At 39.2% G+C, this 15,501-nt stretch overlaps 1 protein-coding gene across 1 annotated transcript in view; it reads right to left on the bottom strand.

The window, feature by feature from the left end:
• Positions 1–15,501, bottom strand: part of PGAP3 (post-GPI attachment to proteins phospholipase 3) — a 571,410-nt gene that overhangs the window by 294,143 nt on the left and 261,766 nt on the right. The window contains exon 3 of the mRNA XM_044055039.1: positions 3,567–3,719. Coding sequence (XP_043910974.1) covers positions 3,567–3,719 — 153 coding nt within the window. The remainder of the gene's footprint in view (positions 1–3,566; positions 3,720–15,501) is intronic.

Here is a 15,501-nt window from a genome sequence, read left to right as displayed (position 1 = left end):
GGGGGTTAAAATTTTCCCTTTTGACACCTAAAAAGATTCTGCTGTAAAATCCTTTGCCTTTGTGTGTCGCAGGCACTGGTTCTATGATCCTGCTTCCGCCATGCAATGAGGCATTGGAGGAAACAGCTCTGTTTGGTCGGGTTAGTGTGGAGGAATTTACCTGAAAGGTGGAGGATTTTCTATCCACTGCCAATTGTATGCTCTCTCAATTATTCTTAGAATCCATTTGTCTGAGACTATTTGTGCCATGCTCCAGGGTTGACAGCGCACCTGGTTGAATGAGGAAGACAAAGAAAGGGCAGGAGGATGAGTAGGTGTGCTGTGCGACTTGACAGTCATTCATTCATTTTATAGGGAGTTTATCCTTTTCTGGAAAGGAATCCCTAGTTAGTTTTTGAAGAATTGTCCTTCTGCCATTTCTTTTTGGATCCCTGACTTTTGTTTGGCAGGGATTTTTGTTTGTTCTACCTCTTGGAAGGAAAAATGCCTTGTTTGGAAAGAACTTGGGTATATGACACATCCTAGATATCCCAAACATTAATTTGTCTGTCATCCCACTGACTGAGAATCTGTGCAACAGAGGGCCCAAACACCAGCTCAGAATTTAAAAGTCTATTCACAATATCGGCTTTTAAATCATCAGAGATGTTCTAACATAACCAAGCATACCATCTTAAAATAACAGAAGCAGCATTTCTCAAGACTTTAACTGTAGTCAAATTAGCAACAATTTCATACATATAAGACTTTTGCTCCACTGGTAAGGATGCAGCAAAATAATTCAAACTGTAATCACACTGCAAAATTAATTTCCATTTATAGCCTTGATAATTTAACATTCGAAAAGCTACATTACTAAAAGGAGGCATCCATTTCCCTGAAGGTCTGACCATTTTCCACTTTTATCAGGGGGCAGTGAAATAGATGAAGCCAAGGACTTACTTGAGCAGGTGGCTGGGGAGACCACAGCTGGGAGAGCAGTCAAAAGAGATAGGAGACCAGACCCTATATTTTCTCTGAGTCATTTTAAAGAATGCTAGAACAGATACTTGTGTCAGACAGGCAGCTTTATAAACATTTTCCAACGCTAGTAAGGGGGGGGGGATAGCCACAGAATTGGACAGCTCGTCCTTTTTAAGGTCATGTACCCTTGCCCAGCTCTGGGGATAGGTCCCAAATGCCTCCAAGCTATATCATCACTAAATCTAGCTACCATTTGAGGAAAAGAGAACACTTGTTTAGACAAACTCAGGTTTGCCTTCCGAAGAATTAGAGTGACTGCATTTAGTGTCATCTAGGAAATTACCATTGCCTTCATCAGATTCCTCATCATTCTCTCAACAACAGAAAGGTTTAGCACTACAGCCATGTATGGGAACACAACTTCCAGAATTAGTGGTCTACAAAACACTCTTAACCAAAGAAACTGCATCAGGATTCCAACCAGCTTGCTATTCGCTGCATGATGAAGTTTCTGCTTCTTTTTCTTGAGAACTTCATTAGCAGATAAAATATCTGGGACATAGTAGTATGTCTGGCAAGGGCTCTCTTAACCCAAACTACTCCTGCATCTAAAGGGTTTGGTTCTCCCATAACTACACCGGGTACAGGAAAAGACACAAGAATGTGTCTTACCCCAATACAAAGTGGCCAGGAAAACTACCCTACAGGGAGAAGGAGCATAAGGCAAGTGGTCTGCTGGCCAAGGGTGGCACTAACCGAACCACTAAGCATAGGCTGAGGCATATTTTTATTATTTTTATTTTTTTCATGTAGAATGGGGTTTGGTGAGGAGAGAATACCAGCCAGAATAATAATCTGACAGCGCTGGTTAATCTATCACAATAAACATTTAAAGATTCTAGTAGTATGTATGTCCCCCATACAACTAAACTCTGCTAAATTATGCTATTATCACAAAAACAATTTGAAATGTATTCAGAATGATTTTACCACTGACAGAAGTTAAAGAATTCCCAGTACACAAAGTCCAAACGCCAAAGCAACCAATGTGCCAAACCAAAAATTAGCTCCACACATTTAACCATGTTAAACTGCTATACAATAAAATTTAATGGCAATCTAAACTACATTTTCTTGTCAGAAAAAGTAAAATCTCCACAGTACACTGAAATACCTTCATTCATGTTAAGTCATGATCTGATGTTAAAAACATACAAAGCAGTCACGCACATAATAAGTAATGTACAAATGCTACAGAAATTCAAGTTCTACAATATTCTACTGTTGAAAGAAAATAAAACAGCATAACAACAGTAAAGACAGACCTCGACTGACTAACATATGTTTTTACTGTTTCTGAGGAAACTTTCTATTTGTCAATGACAGAAGCCTAATAAACACTGCTACAAACAAAAATTCTCACATGAATTGCAGTAAACACTGACAGAAATAAAATATTAAAATAAATATATTTTTAAGTAAACATAAAAATAGAGAATAATAAATCTAATAATAAAATGTGAGGAAGGGGTCTCTAACTGAGGCTTATCTAAGCAGTAAACTGAAAAATTCAGCAATGGATCCTGTGACAAGTCACATGACTTTTTTCTTTGGATGGCAGAAAAAGACTGAACACTCATTTCTTGTCAGAGCTAAAGGTTTTCCTCTCAGGATACTCTAAGTCAATCCACTGTTACAGTAAGAAAGAAGGAGGGTAGTCTGAGCTTTGGAAAGCTGGCCAGTACTGGGTTAACTTGGCAGATAATCCAAAAAGCCACTAAGGTGGTAGAATGCTAATGCTTTTCTTTCCTGAAGAGTTAGTCATTTGTCTTGCGGCTTTTCCCGGTTAGGGGTCGCCACAGCGCAACTCCGGTCTGCTACTGATTGGCAGTAGATTTTTCACGAACGCCAAGGTGCCAGCCCGACGTCCAACCTTCAACGAAGGCACATCCACTTACGCATGTCTTTCGAACGCCACCAGAAATTTACTCCCTAGCAAATTCCAGCAAATCTTCCATGCCACTGAAATAGAAACGGGGGAAGTTGTTTTTTTTTTGTTTTTTTTTTCTTTCTGGGAAATTCCTTGGAAAAATTATGTGGAAGGTCTCCCGAAGTATTTCTAAATGAATTGACACTTTCATGAAGCCCATTGAAAAAGTGCATTTTGGCAGCAAGAAATTTGAAGATTTTGGAGCTCTGTCGTTCTTTACAGAACTCTGCTCCTGACAAAGACCATGAAGGGTTCTCTTAAGCTTTGAAAATCTGGCCAGTTAGTGAGGGATGGGACCCAAATTGTGTGAGCTACTGCAACAGTTATCTAACGCTGAACATCTTGATGTTTGTTTTTTTTTTCCAGATGTCATGAACTGCGCATTCTGCAATCGACTAAACATAGTTTGAACACAGATACACAAAACAGCCTTAAAAGAAAACATATAAATAAAACATCAATTTATACTATGACAAACCTGCAGTCTCTATGAAATAAGAGGCAAGTCAGACCAATAAAAGAATATACGTATGTAATTCAAATGCTTTAAAATACAGTAATCTAAAACATTTAAGGGTTTACAACACATTTTGAAGATGCAAACAAAACTTACTATGGCAAATGAGGTACACGTTTCATACATGGGAGAGTCACTGGGCACAGCTGCTTTGTATCTGTTCATCATCACAAAGTTAGTAAGGCCATTCAGGAGAGAAGCAAAGGCAGACGCAGGTTCCTGGAAAAACAGGAACCGATAAAAGGGCCACTGCAAATTAAAACAGAAGTATGACAGGTCATGAAACTGACATTCTTACTTTTCTAGTCAGTGTCCGTAAAGCTAGTCAATTCACTAATAGCCTTCATTATTAATTATCCTTCAAGCTGAAGATGTTCACAACAAATTTCCTTCTCATGGTAACATTCTTTCTAAACTTGATCACCGAATAACCCACTACTTAGAATATGAATACATGTTTTATTTTGTCTTGATTAATGTCCAATCTGCATAACAAATGATTCAACCTTATCCTCTGCAGAATATCAAAATGATATTACTATTACAGCTACAAACTACTCAAAAGTCGATACAAGTAAAACAAACTCTGCACACTTATGAAGATCCACCCACCATATGTAGGGGATGGACGCACTGCGAGAAAAGGCAATGGAACAATGCTGCATCAGAAAACATATGATAGCAAACTTAAGTATACAAATGAAAGAAGCAAAAAATACAAGTCCCTCAAGGGGGAAGATAAAAACAAAAAACACAAAGATAATAAGTGAAGCTAGAGGGTAAATGAGAAGAAAGGTGAGGAAATCTCTATTTTACAATATTGGTCATGGGCATCTGGAACAGGCTTTTGTTTCATTTAATCTAATTTAATTCATGTATTTTAATTATTTATTTGTTAACTAAGTAAGTGCAATGAACCTTCCAGGACACTTTTTAGTAATGACCTAGTCCACAAGGGCAAGAGTAATTGCAATACAACAATTCAGTGTACAACAAATTAACCAGCATATTCAATACAGGTAGGATTAACCTGAAGTAATAGGATAAAACCTACACAAATATACAAAATTTCATACAGTGATCAAAGGTCAAGAATGAATACCAAACCTTTGCAGATGTAGGGTGGTAGTCTTACCACTAAGGCACTTTGCTATCATGATGAAATAAAGAAAAGTAGCAATGTTCAGTGATGAGTGCAAAACGCATTAGCTTCTACAAAGTAGCACGGAAGGAATTAGGTATAGAACAGTATGATTCACACTTGCTGTCGTTTTTTAATTTCTCCAGGGCTTTTGGGTTCCTAATACCATGACGGGAATGGACCCCATTCCTAAGTCAAAGTACGATTAAATTTCATGAAATTAGTATTGTTTCACTCTGATGTTAGCCAAAAGTGCTCTTCGCAGCACCCACAATGTGTCCAGTAATGACTCCTCCTGCAATTCGTACGGTGTTATATGAATTGGTAACATATCTAAATACGACTGTAAATTTTTTTTTATAAGACCAGTTGCTCCTACTACTATTGGAACTGTCTGGGTATCTTTCTTCCACATGGCTCTTGTTTCTGCCTGCAGATCGAGGTATTTTATGACTTTGTGTCTCTGTACACAAGACACTGTAGTCACTGGGTGTGACGATTTCAATGATCAATGCTACTTTTGTCTTCTTTTCTTGGACCACTATATCCGGTTTTCTAGCATCTATCTTTTGGACTGTTGGTATTGGGTGATCCCATGTGATGTAAACTTCCATCATTTTCTATGATTCTCTGTGGCTCATGTTTCCAGTGTTTTTCAGCCACTTCGATACCATAATGTTTGCACAATCTCCAGTATAACAATTTTTGCCACGTTATTATGCCTTCCCGTATACAGTCCTTCTGCCATTAGAGAGTTGCAACCAGCAATAAGGTGTGTGACGGTTTCCAATTTGGCTCCACAAAACCTACATATGTCTGTCTCTCCCACATGTTCAAAGGACTTGGTAAACCAGTGTGCATGTAGCCCACTGTCTTGGGCTGCCAATATTAACCTTTCATTTCTTGACGTAAATTCACCTCTCATTAACCATTCCTGCATTCATTCTTGATCAACATGAGGCTCTTCCAGAAGTTTTCTATACTTGCAATTATATTTATGTTTTTTCCACATTTCTTGCCTTATCACCTGGTCCTTCACCTTATATTCTTTCTTTTGTTTTTTAGCACATTCAGTTGCTGCCTGTTTTTTATCCACTTCTGGTTTGATTTCCATTCCTGCTTGACGTCGATATGCTTCTGCTAAATTAAGCAGAGATGTCATCTAAGATTTAGTCTCCTCATGTTTCAAAACTTTCACCACATTTGGATCTTGTGAGGTCAGTAGATACGTGTGGAGTCCCACGACTGCAGATCTATACATGCAATCAATTTCAAGGAGGCCCATACCTCCTTCAGAATGGGGAATATATAATCTTGGTATACACTGATTTTTATAAATCATTTGATGAGCATGAAGCATCCTTCTTGTTTTAATATCCAATCTATCCAACACTTTTTGGGGCCATTCAATCACTCCAAAACAACAAGTTAGGCCAAGAAGAGCAAATCGACTTATAGTCTGGATCTTGTTCCTAGGTGTCAATGCTGCTTTCAGGATTAATTTAAGTCTTCTAAAGTATTCCTTACTAAGCTTTATTCGCATTTGTTCATGTTTTATTGCTGATCCTTCATCGATTCCCAAGTATTTATACACTCCCTCTTGTTCAAGCTATTTTATATCACATTCTTGTCCCAAACTGATATTTTCCTGGTGATGAAGTTTTCCTTTCTTAAAGGTTGCTTTTACACATTTATCAAGACCGAATGACATTCCAATATCATCTGAAAAAGTTTTGACAACCTGCAGCTGTGCTTTCAGTTCCTCATTTAATGAGCTATACAGTTTTAAATCATCAACAAAGAGAAGATGAGAAGTCACTAGACTTTGTTGTTTTCTAGAAGCCAAATTGTAGTCATGACCTAAACTGTTAAGTAAACCGCTTAATGGATTAATGGCAAGGCAAAATAGCAACGGTGACAGGGAGTCACCCTGGAATATCCCCCTTTGGATTTTTATCCCTGGGATAATAACTGTCCTTTATCATTGTTTAATTGCAAAGTAGCCCGCCACTGTTTCATGGTTACTGTAATGTAATCAATCAGTGTAGGATGTACCTTATACATTTTTAAGCACTCTTTTATCCATGAATGGGGGATACCATCAAATGCTTTTTTATAGTCAATCCATGCCATACTTAGAGTCTTCCCTTTCTTACAGTTCCCCACTCTAACTTTATTTAACAACAAATGATCCTTTATTCCATACGCCTTTCTTTTATTGCCCTTTTGTTCTACTGCCATAATTTCTTCTAAATGACTATAAACTCTGTCAGTGTCAGTCCCTGTGTATAGTTTATACGTTGTCGGAAGACAAGTTATTGGTCTATAATTTTTAGGGTAGCTTGATGATTCACTCTCAAGTAAGAGCATTGTTTTTCTTGTTGTTAACCAGTGTGGTGTCTGTTCGGGGTGTGCATATAAATAGTTCTTACTCATGGCTAGATCCCAGTGTAAAGAAGTTAATACTTTACGTCAAAAGTTAGGTACTGCATCTGGGCCTGGGGTTTTCCAATTAGAGGCTTTTCTCAACTTTGTTTCAATCTCTCTAGCTGTTATTTCATCCCATTTCATACCCTGTACATTTAAACTTCTTATTCGTTCTTACTTCTTCTATCCATTTAGCATCTTTATTTATGTTTCACAGGATCTTCATAGATATTTCCCCAAAATGTATCTACTTCCTCTTTTTTTCAGCGGTCTATCAATTCCTTTTATCTTATTTCCCAATTCTCTATAAAACGTTTTTGGGTCATCAGTAAATTGCTTATTTTGTGCTTTTCCCTTATATTTATCTTCGTATCTTCTGAGTCTTTCTGCCTGTTTTGAATTTTTTAGTTTGTTATCCCCAATAGTGCATAATAGATCTTGGTCTGTTCTAATACTGCACATTGCTTTTATCACATCTATCTTTCTTAATATTTTTATTGATCTGTCCCCTCTTCTATAATCTTCTAAAAATGAGACTTCTTGTCTTAGCTGCTTTATAGTTTTCTCTATTCGATATTTCCATGATGGTATTCGCTTTCGCCCTCCCCTTTTCCCTCGCTACCCTATGTTCCTGTGATAGAATTTATTAGTCATTAATTTAGCAGCACAGTAATATATTCTGTTGACTTCTGTTATATCGCATAGATCTCTATGGACACTCCTAATTACTGTGTTGATTTGTTTTATCAAGCTTCTGACTTTTGGGGTTTTATTAATATTCTGCAGTCTATTTCTCTCATCAATCTTGATACATCTGTCTTTGTCTATTAAATCAAGCAACTCTTCTCTTAACTCCTTTTCTTCCATACTGAGGGCACATCCCTTGTTTTCCATTTCCTTTTCCATTCTATAGAAAGTTCTAGAACATCTACTTGTGGCATATTCTCTTCAATTTCATCCAGTGTCGTCTGTTGTTCTGTCATATGGGAACTCACTGGCCTATCACTCCTCAACATTGACTGCAGAGTTTCCACAGTTTCCTGTTCCTTTCCTTCCTGTCTAGCTTCAAGTGAACTTTTATACTGGTTTCCTGTAGAAGGCTCCAAAATATCTTGATATGGCACCTGAACTGTTGCTTCCTGGTCCACTGGTTTCCCCTTAATTTGGATATCCATTGCTCTATCCTGTTGTGGTGCTATCTGCATTTGATTTTCTACACTGAATCCTTCTCTTTGCAGCTGCTCCATTACCTCAATTTCTATTTCTTTGACTTCTCCATTACTCATCTCTTTTTCTACTTTTCCTCTTAGTTTTCTTATTTTTTATACTGTAAAGTTTTCCATATCCAAATTCCTTTGCTTATTTTTTTCTTCAAATATCTTTGGTACTGCTCTTTTTGTATTAGTTAGTTTTGCTTTCTCCTTTGTGTAAATATTACACCATATTAAATCTCTTTTCCTTTCCCCTGTCCATATTTCTTCTTCTTTCATGTCTCCTGATCTTCCTGCTTTTCCTTATTCTGGGGACTCACTCCATCATGCTGTGATGTAGTCTGCTTTAGACCTTCTACATCAAATCCTTCACTTCGCAGGCACTCCATAACTTCAACTTCTAATTCTTTAACTTTACTAATCATCTTTTCTATTACTTTACTAATCATCTTTTCTATATTAAATCTTTGTGATTTTCAGTCTTTATATTGTGAAATTTCCATATCTGGATGCCTTTGCCTGTATTTTCCTTTGAATATCTTTGAAACTTGCGTCTGTATATTAGTTAACTTAGCTTTCTCCTTTGCATAAATATTACACCATATCAAATCTCTCTCTTTCCCATGTCCATATTTCTTTTTTATATTTTTCAAATATCTCTAGGTTTTGTTGTTTATATTTTCTCACTTCCTCAGATGAAAGTTTCTTGATCTATATACTGTTTTTCAAAAATCTGTTGTATTAATGAAAGCAAATTTTTATTTGAAGCTTGTGACAGTTTTTCCTGTGGAAGTATTTTTCTTTCCTCTAATTTCTCTCGCAATCATTTTGTATATCTTATGTCTGGAAATTCTGGGCATTTTACATAATAGTAACAATACATAATTTATTTCGTATCCTCAATGGTCCACTCTGTCATCTTTATGGCTCTTCTTTGGCCAATCAATTTTTGTCATTTTTGTGGACTAATACTTCCTTCAACAGGGGGGGGCCATCCTCCCTCTGAGCCTGGCCTGACCCCCCATTGTAGGATTGTTTCCGTATTTTGAGGATTTTACACACTGTCATTTTTTCCATTCCTAGCACCAGTGCGCCTACCAGGATTGGACACTTTTTTATACTGGGTCTTGTGCACCCAGCTATCTTTTTTATTGTTGATTTACTTCTGTTCATGATATATGCTATATAAATATAGTCTATATATCAGTGTCGCCTTGGTGAGATTTTGTGAAAAACAGGGTCCACCTCGCGAAGGTACTCACCAAGACGTGAGGATGAATTCAATTTCAGCACTACTACACTCCTTTGCTTGTTGGCTTTTCATCTCTCTGCTGAGATATATGTTAAGTGTAGGATCTCCATAAAAGCAAGCTTGTGCACAAGAATAAAAAGTGACTGCGCATGTTCATGGGGCAAAAGCAGCTTCAAATGCTATTCCTGGTCTTTGTAAGGATTAAGACAGTCAGGTTTTTTACTTTAAATAAAGCTGCAGACATAGCAGAGGTGATTGATAAAGATCATGTCTAAGACAAAGAAACAATGTTATTTTTACATAAAAAGTGTACGCATACATCCTTCTGTATGCAAACACTCCTTTATGTGAAAATAAAACGCACTTTTTTGTCGCTGTTAATTTAACAGGCTGGCAATTAAATAACTTGTTTCACAATTATGCACTTATGCTAATCCACTTTAATGATACCGTCTCCCAAAGTGATGCACTCGCCTCTTCTCACCATATTAATATTAATGCAGTAAATATACAGCATTACTAGTTTATACTTCTGTGATCAAAAGCTTTTTTAAATCTTGACTAAAAACATGACTTGAAACAAAGCTTTAGTTTTTACATAAAACAGTTTTCACATACACAAGGATACACGGGGAAGACTTTTATGTAAAAATAAAACTTTGTTTTATCGCTTTAGACATGGGGCAGATTCAATAAACCCTACACTGGCCACCAAGACCATCTGCATGTTGTAGCACAATGTGCACACGATAACACACTGTTTGGGATTCAGTAAGTAGCTATACACACCATATAGAGCTGCGCAATCCCAATAAAGACCGTGGTACACAAAACACAGCATAAGCAGCCAAACTGTATGCTAATCAACAAATTCAAGATGGAGGAGCTAATCAACAAGCTATAAAGCAACTGTTTAGACTCAGTGCTGGTCTTCCTTGTGAATTCAAAAACTTAATGGAATACAGCCATGGAAAGGAGTCTACACAGAAAGGGGCTGTTGTTGCTTTAATTCATGTGTATGTGCAACACGTTGAAGTCTATGCTGCTGCTGCTAAGAGACCATAGGTAAGGAGAAGAGTTTTTAGACCACATTTAATTTATCACAACCTACATGAGGTAGAAATTGTAAATGGCTACAGGGTGGAGACAGACATGCTAGAGGAACTCTACAACCTCTGTTGTCCTCAACGAAGACCAAGGGCAAACCGAGAAGAACCAATACTGGTGGAGACAAAAGTATGTGAGCTGCACTTAGAATTTTAGCTACAGAAACCTTTCAAAGACCAGCAGGGGACATGCTAGAGGTGTCACAGTCATCGGCATCCAGGATCCTCTATCAATTTCTGAATGACATGCTCCAACATGTTATTGACTACATATATTTTCCAAGTACACCTGAGGCCAGGGCCACAAACATACAGGAGTTCTACCCTGTAGCACACTCTCCTGAAGTACTAGGTGACAGAGTGTACATGTATAACAATCAAGGCACCACCTAGGAAGCAGGGAAGGGTGTACATAAATAAAAAGGGCTTCCACTCCATTAACTGCCAAGTCTTGTAATGCTAAGGGAATCATCTTGAATGTGTGCGCTGGCAACCCAGGTAGTTACCACAACTTGCATATCTGGCACAACTCCCAAATGTCTGAGATGTTTACTAGGGGTGATAGTCCACAGGATCATTTACAGGGGGATGCAGGTTATGCACTTGAACCGTGGCTGATAAAGCCCATGAGAAATGGACACATGCCAACTGAAAAATGCTATAATGAGCCACAGGCTCAAACCAGAAGTATCATAAAGCATGTTTTGGCTACTAAAGTTGTGGTTCCGGTGCCTAGATACATTTGGTGGTGCCCTGCAGTACAATCCATGTACATGTACTGAAATTTTCACTATCTGTCCCATGCTTCACAACATCACCCTGAGAAAACAGTTTAAGCAGGATCGACAAGAGGAATACATCCCACCACCACTGGCAAGGTCACCACAGCCATATGCAGGTGAGGAGTCAGATGGGGAACCAGCAGTTGCTGTGGGTGTAGGAAGATATAGGCTTGCTCAATATGCCCTCGCTATGGATAACAGGCAACACACAGCAAGCTCACTCACAACCTAAGGGGTTAAAACCTTCATCTTATGCAAAATACATGTGCTAACATTGATGCCAGGCAATGTTCACAACATTTACCTACCCATTCCATGGCTGTGTACTCCTAGCATCAGACAGACTCAGCCTTGAACTAAAATGGCAACTGCTGGATTTACAAGCTAAGTGTTGAACCTGGAATATTAAAAAATGTGTAATAATACAAATGAATGATATATCCTTGCATGCTGTATTTGTGCAGCAATGACTTCAACATGTGACAACAGTGACCTATGTGAATACATGTACCCTCTATCAAGTAACAGGCCTCAGGCATCAAAGATTCACATATTTATACCTCTAAAAAGTATTGATGTTCACTCAATGTGGCTTCATAGTTTGTACTGGTAAATCATTAAAGAGAAGTTAGAAATTAATGACACACATTTCAGTTTCAAGTTTCATATCATTCAGGAAAAATCTTAAAAATAGTTATGCAAAAACTGTTTGATTCTATCAACTGTCTATCTTTGTAAGAACAAAATATTTAAAAACTCTCCCTATTATTCAGCCTTTGTCCCACTTTTACTTATGGCCTGGTCCATGTTTGTTGCTGTAAGAGTGTGGAAGGCATGTAAACATTACAAAAACCTGTAAGAAAGCAGAACAATTAGCAAAACAGCATCACAAATACAGATATGCATCCTGAGTACCAGAAGCAAAGTTTATGTATCCCTGAACTCAAAAGTTAGAAAACAAGTACATGACACAGTTATCATCAGGTGCACAGGGTGTTTGTGTGTGTGTGTGTGTGTGTGGGGGGGCAGGAAGCCTAGGCAGACAAAAGGTAAGTGAGTATGTGTAAGTAAGAAAGAAAAACAGGCAGACATTTGCATAAAGTATCAAATGGCCACTGAGACAGAATGAGCTGTAAGCCTCATGAGTGCTTCATGTAACTGGTGTGTGTGTGTGTGTGTGTGTGTGTGTGTGTGTGTGTGTGTGTGTGTGTGTGTGTGTGTGTGTGTGTGTGTGTGTGTGTGCAATCAAGGTGAAATGTGTGTGTGTGAGTGTCTGCAGGAACACAACCAAGCTCTATGTCTTGCTATGTCACAGATACGAGCAGTCCACGGTAGAGGTGGCAGTTCACTGTCGTCGTACGTGACCACAAGAACTGGCTCTGCCAAGAGTTGCACTAGCACGTCCATGGTCAGATGCACTGCTGCTATATGACCATGACGTACGTCTGCTGGATAAGCTCTCTTCATGAGTACGCCCAGGACCACGACCCCATGGCCTGTCACGTCTAGGTGTGGACACCTCAGCCACTGACAGAGCAGTGGAAGTAGTGCCACTAAGGGAGTGTTATTGGGCACAGCTACATCAGCTAACATTAGATGATGTGGCTGACCTACATCTATGTGGATGCCATCCTGCTCCCAGCAGACATTCCATCACAGACATTGCCTGTTCCAGCAAGTCATTCATCCAATCCATTAAATCAGTAATATGGTGAAGGCAGTCACACGTCAGCCTGTGCCATATCTACAACCTACAGCATTTCTTTGGAGGTCCTATTGGAACGTGCCTGTGCCTCCATGATGGCCCTAAACATACATCAAGTGGCATGGAAATACACACACAGACAGACACACACACACACACACACACACACACACACACACTTGAATCAGGTGGAGAATGGATAGCAGGCCTCCTCCAAGCACTCCTAACAAATCTCCTGCATGGCACTTTGCCCAAATTTTGGCTACAGCCAGAGTCAACAGGCACTGAAGCCATAGTAACCACACTACCTTGATCGAGTATCTCACCCAGTATCTGAAAGTACTCTGTAATGGGTTAGTGTAGGCCTACTAGCTGTGTCCGATGGAATTACAGGTAATGGCTAACTGTCAACCTCAGTGTAAGATTCAACCTCTGCACTCCCTGATTGTGCCACTGTTTGCCCACCAACATCATCAGTATCTGTGGATACTCTGACATCAGGCTTTAAGAGTCTACACTTCTACTGTCAGGATAACCTGTGATAATAAGCAACAAACACAGGAAAGAAATTAATAGTTATACTACTACAGTTCAATATATGCTAACAAACAGTAGTGCCACTATTACTGGTAGTACAGCAATAAACACACAGTCATGGCACCCACATCACACACATGGATAAAAATAAATATATGTGACCTGCTTATCAGTACTGAAATAAAATGTTTGGCTTACCATGTGAAGATGACTCCACACTTCCTACAGAGGACAGTGCTGGAAGTTAAGCAAAAGGTAAGGACACCATCATCGCAATTAACAGTAACACAGGAAGTGAAAAACATTTGGCCCTTTACATGTCCATTAACAATACATATAACAGAAACTTGGATGACACATCCACCCCAAGGCCATGAGTAATGCACTAGAATGTGTTGTTAACTGTATCAAACTAAAAATAGTCCCCCTCCCCTCATAAAATGTTAGTATTGCTGTCAGTATTTTACTATATAAGAAATATTTAACAATTGACATGGGTAAGCCTACCTGGAAGCTTCTCCTGAGACACACCTGTACTCCCTAAAGCAGCAGCACCAATATCAATCACATGCTGTTGTGCACTTTCCACTGAGCTGGATTCCTGACAGTGGACTAGAACTCATTTGGTGTTGGTGGCTCTGTAGCAAACCAAAGTGTCGCATAGCTCACAACACCAGTGTGCCACCCAGCAACAGCCCATAAGGCAAGACAATGTACCTAACACTTTAGTCATAGGTAACTCTATAGTCAGGTACACTGATGTCAAACTCACCAGGCTGAACAAGGAGCAAATTACAGTCAGCTACCTGTCGGGTGCCAGGATCCTCCATATAACTCATGCACTCAAGTCACTCCACAACAAGTACAAATATGTCTCTGTCATTGTCCATATTGGAGTGAATGACAGGAGACGTACCTCCCTGGACTACATGAAAAGAGACAAGGAAGAGCTCTCGGATCATGTGCACCAGGCAGGTATGAACCTAGCCCTGAGTAGAATCCTGCCTTCGCCCAGAATACCACAATATAAGGACAAAATGATTGACTTCAACAATTAGCTAAGCTTCTGGTATCATTCAAAGAGGATCCAGTATCTGTCTGCCTGGGACGACATGATCGACAGACCACGATGCTTTGCCAGAGATGGTCTGCACCTGTCACCCCTGGGATTCAGGTTACTGGCTACGGCTCGTCACCCCTATAGTGCCTTTTTTAATCAAAGTTCAAAGGACAAAACCACCATCATGACGGGTACAAGCATGCAAATTCTGAAGGTAATGCTATAAGTCTAAACCTCAAAATGCACTCTCTCGAGGCACATTATGTAGTTCATGTAGAACGCAGCCTGGGATGTTGTCAGATCCCATGGATGCTGTGTTCTTGGCTTTAGAGAGTGTGGTTTTTTTACCTGTGCAGCCGTGATTACAGGAACTTTGCATTCTTCCAGTATAGAGATGGGCCCTTTAGGGGATGAGAGGGGGGTAAAGTTAGCACTGAACCTATCTGCCAGGATGTTGTCAATATCAGTTGGTTCTATGTATTTACTGCCACTGTGCTGTAACTCAGAGCAGATCAGAGTGCTGCCATTAAGATTCTTGTGTTATCCAGATAAACAAGCAAGTCTCCTCAAATCTAGGTTCCCTGGCTACACAGTTCCCTTTTTATAGTGTAGATTCAGGCCTGTGAGCATGATGAAGATGCAAATGAGGTATGAACTCATTAGAAATGGTGAAACCCAAATTCTTGGCTCAGTGTAGCAGCTGTAACCATACTGCAGGCACTACCTCAGTGTTTATTGCTAATGGATTGCAACTGTGAATGATTACTGGTAGGGAGAAGGAAAATACAACAGCTGTTCAGACTCCCTTAC

This window comes from Protopterus annectens, chromosome 13.part0, assembly GCF_019279795.1.
Source record: "Protopterus annectens isolate FY-2018-M chromosome 13.part0, PAN1.0, whole genome shotgun sequence".
NCBI classification, from domain to species: Eukaryota; Metazoa; Chordata; order Ceratodontiformes; family Protopteridae; genus Protopterus; species Protopterus annectens.
Note: the sequence above shows the minus strand (reverse complement) of the source record. Positions and strands in the feature narration are given on the sequence as shown.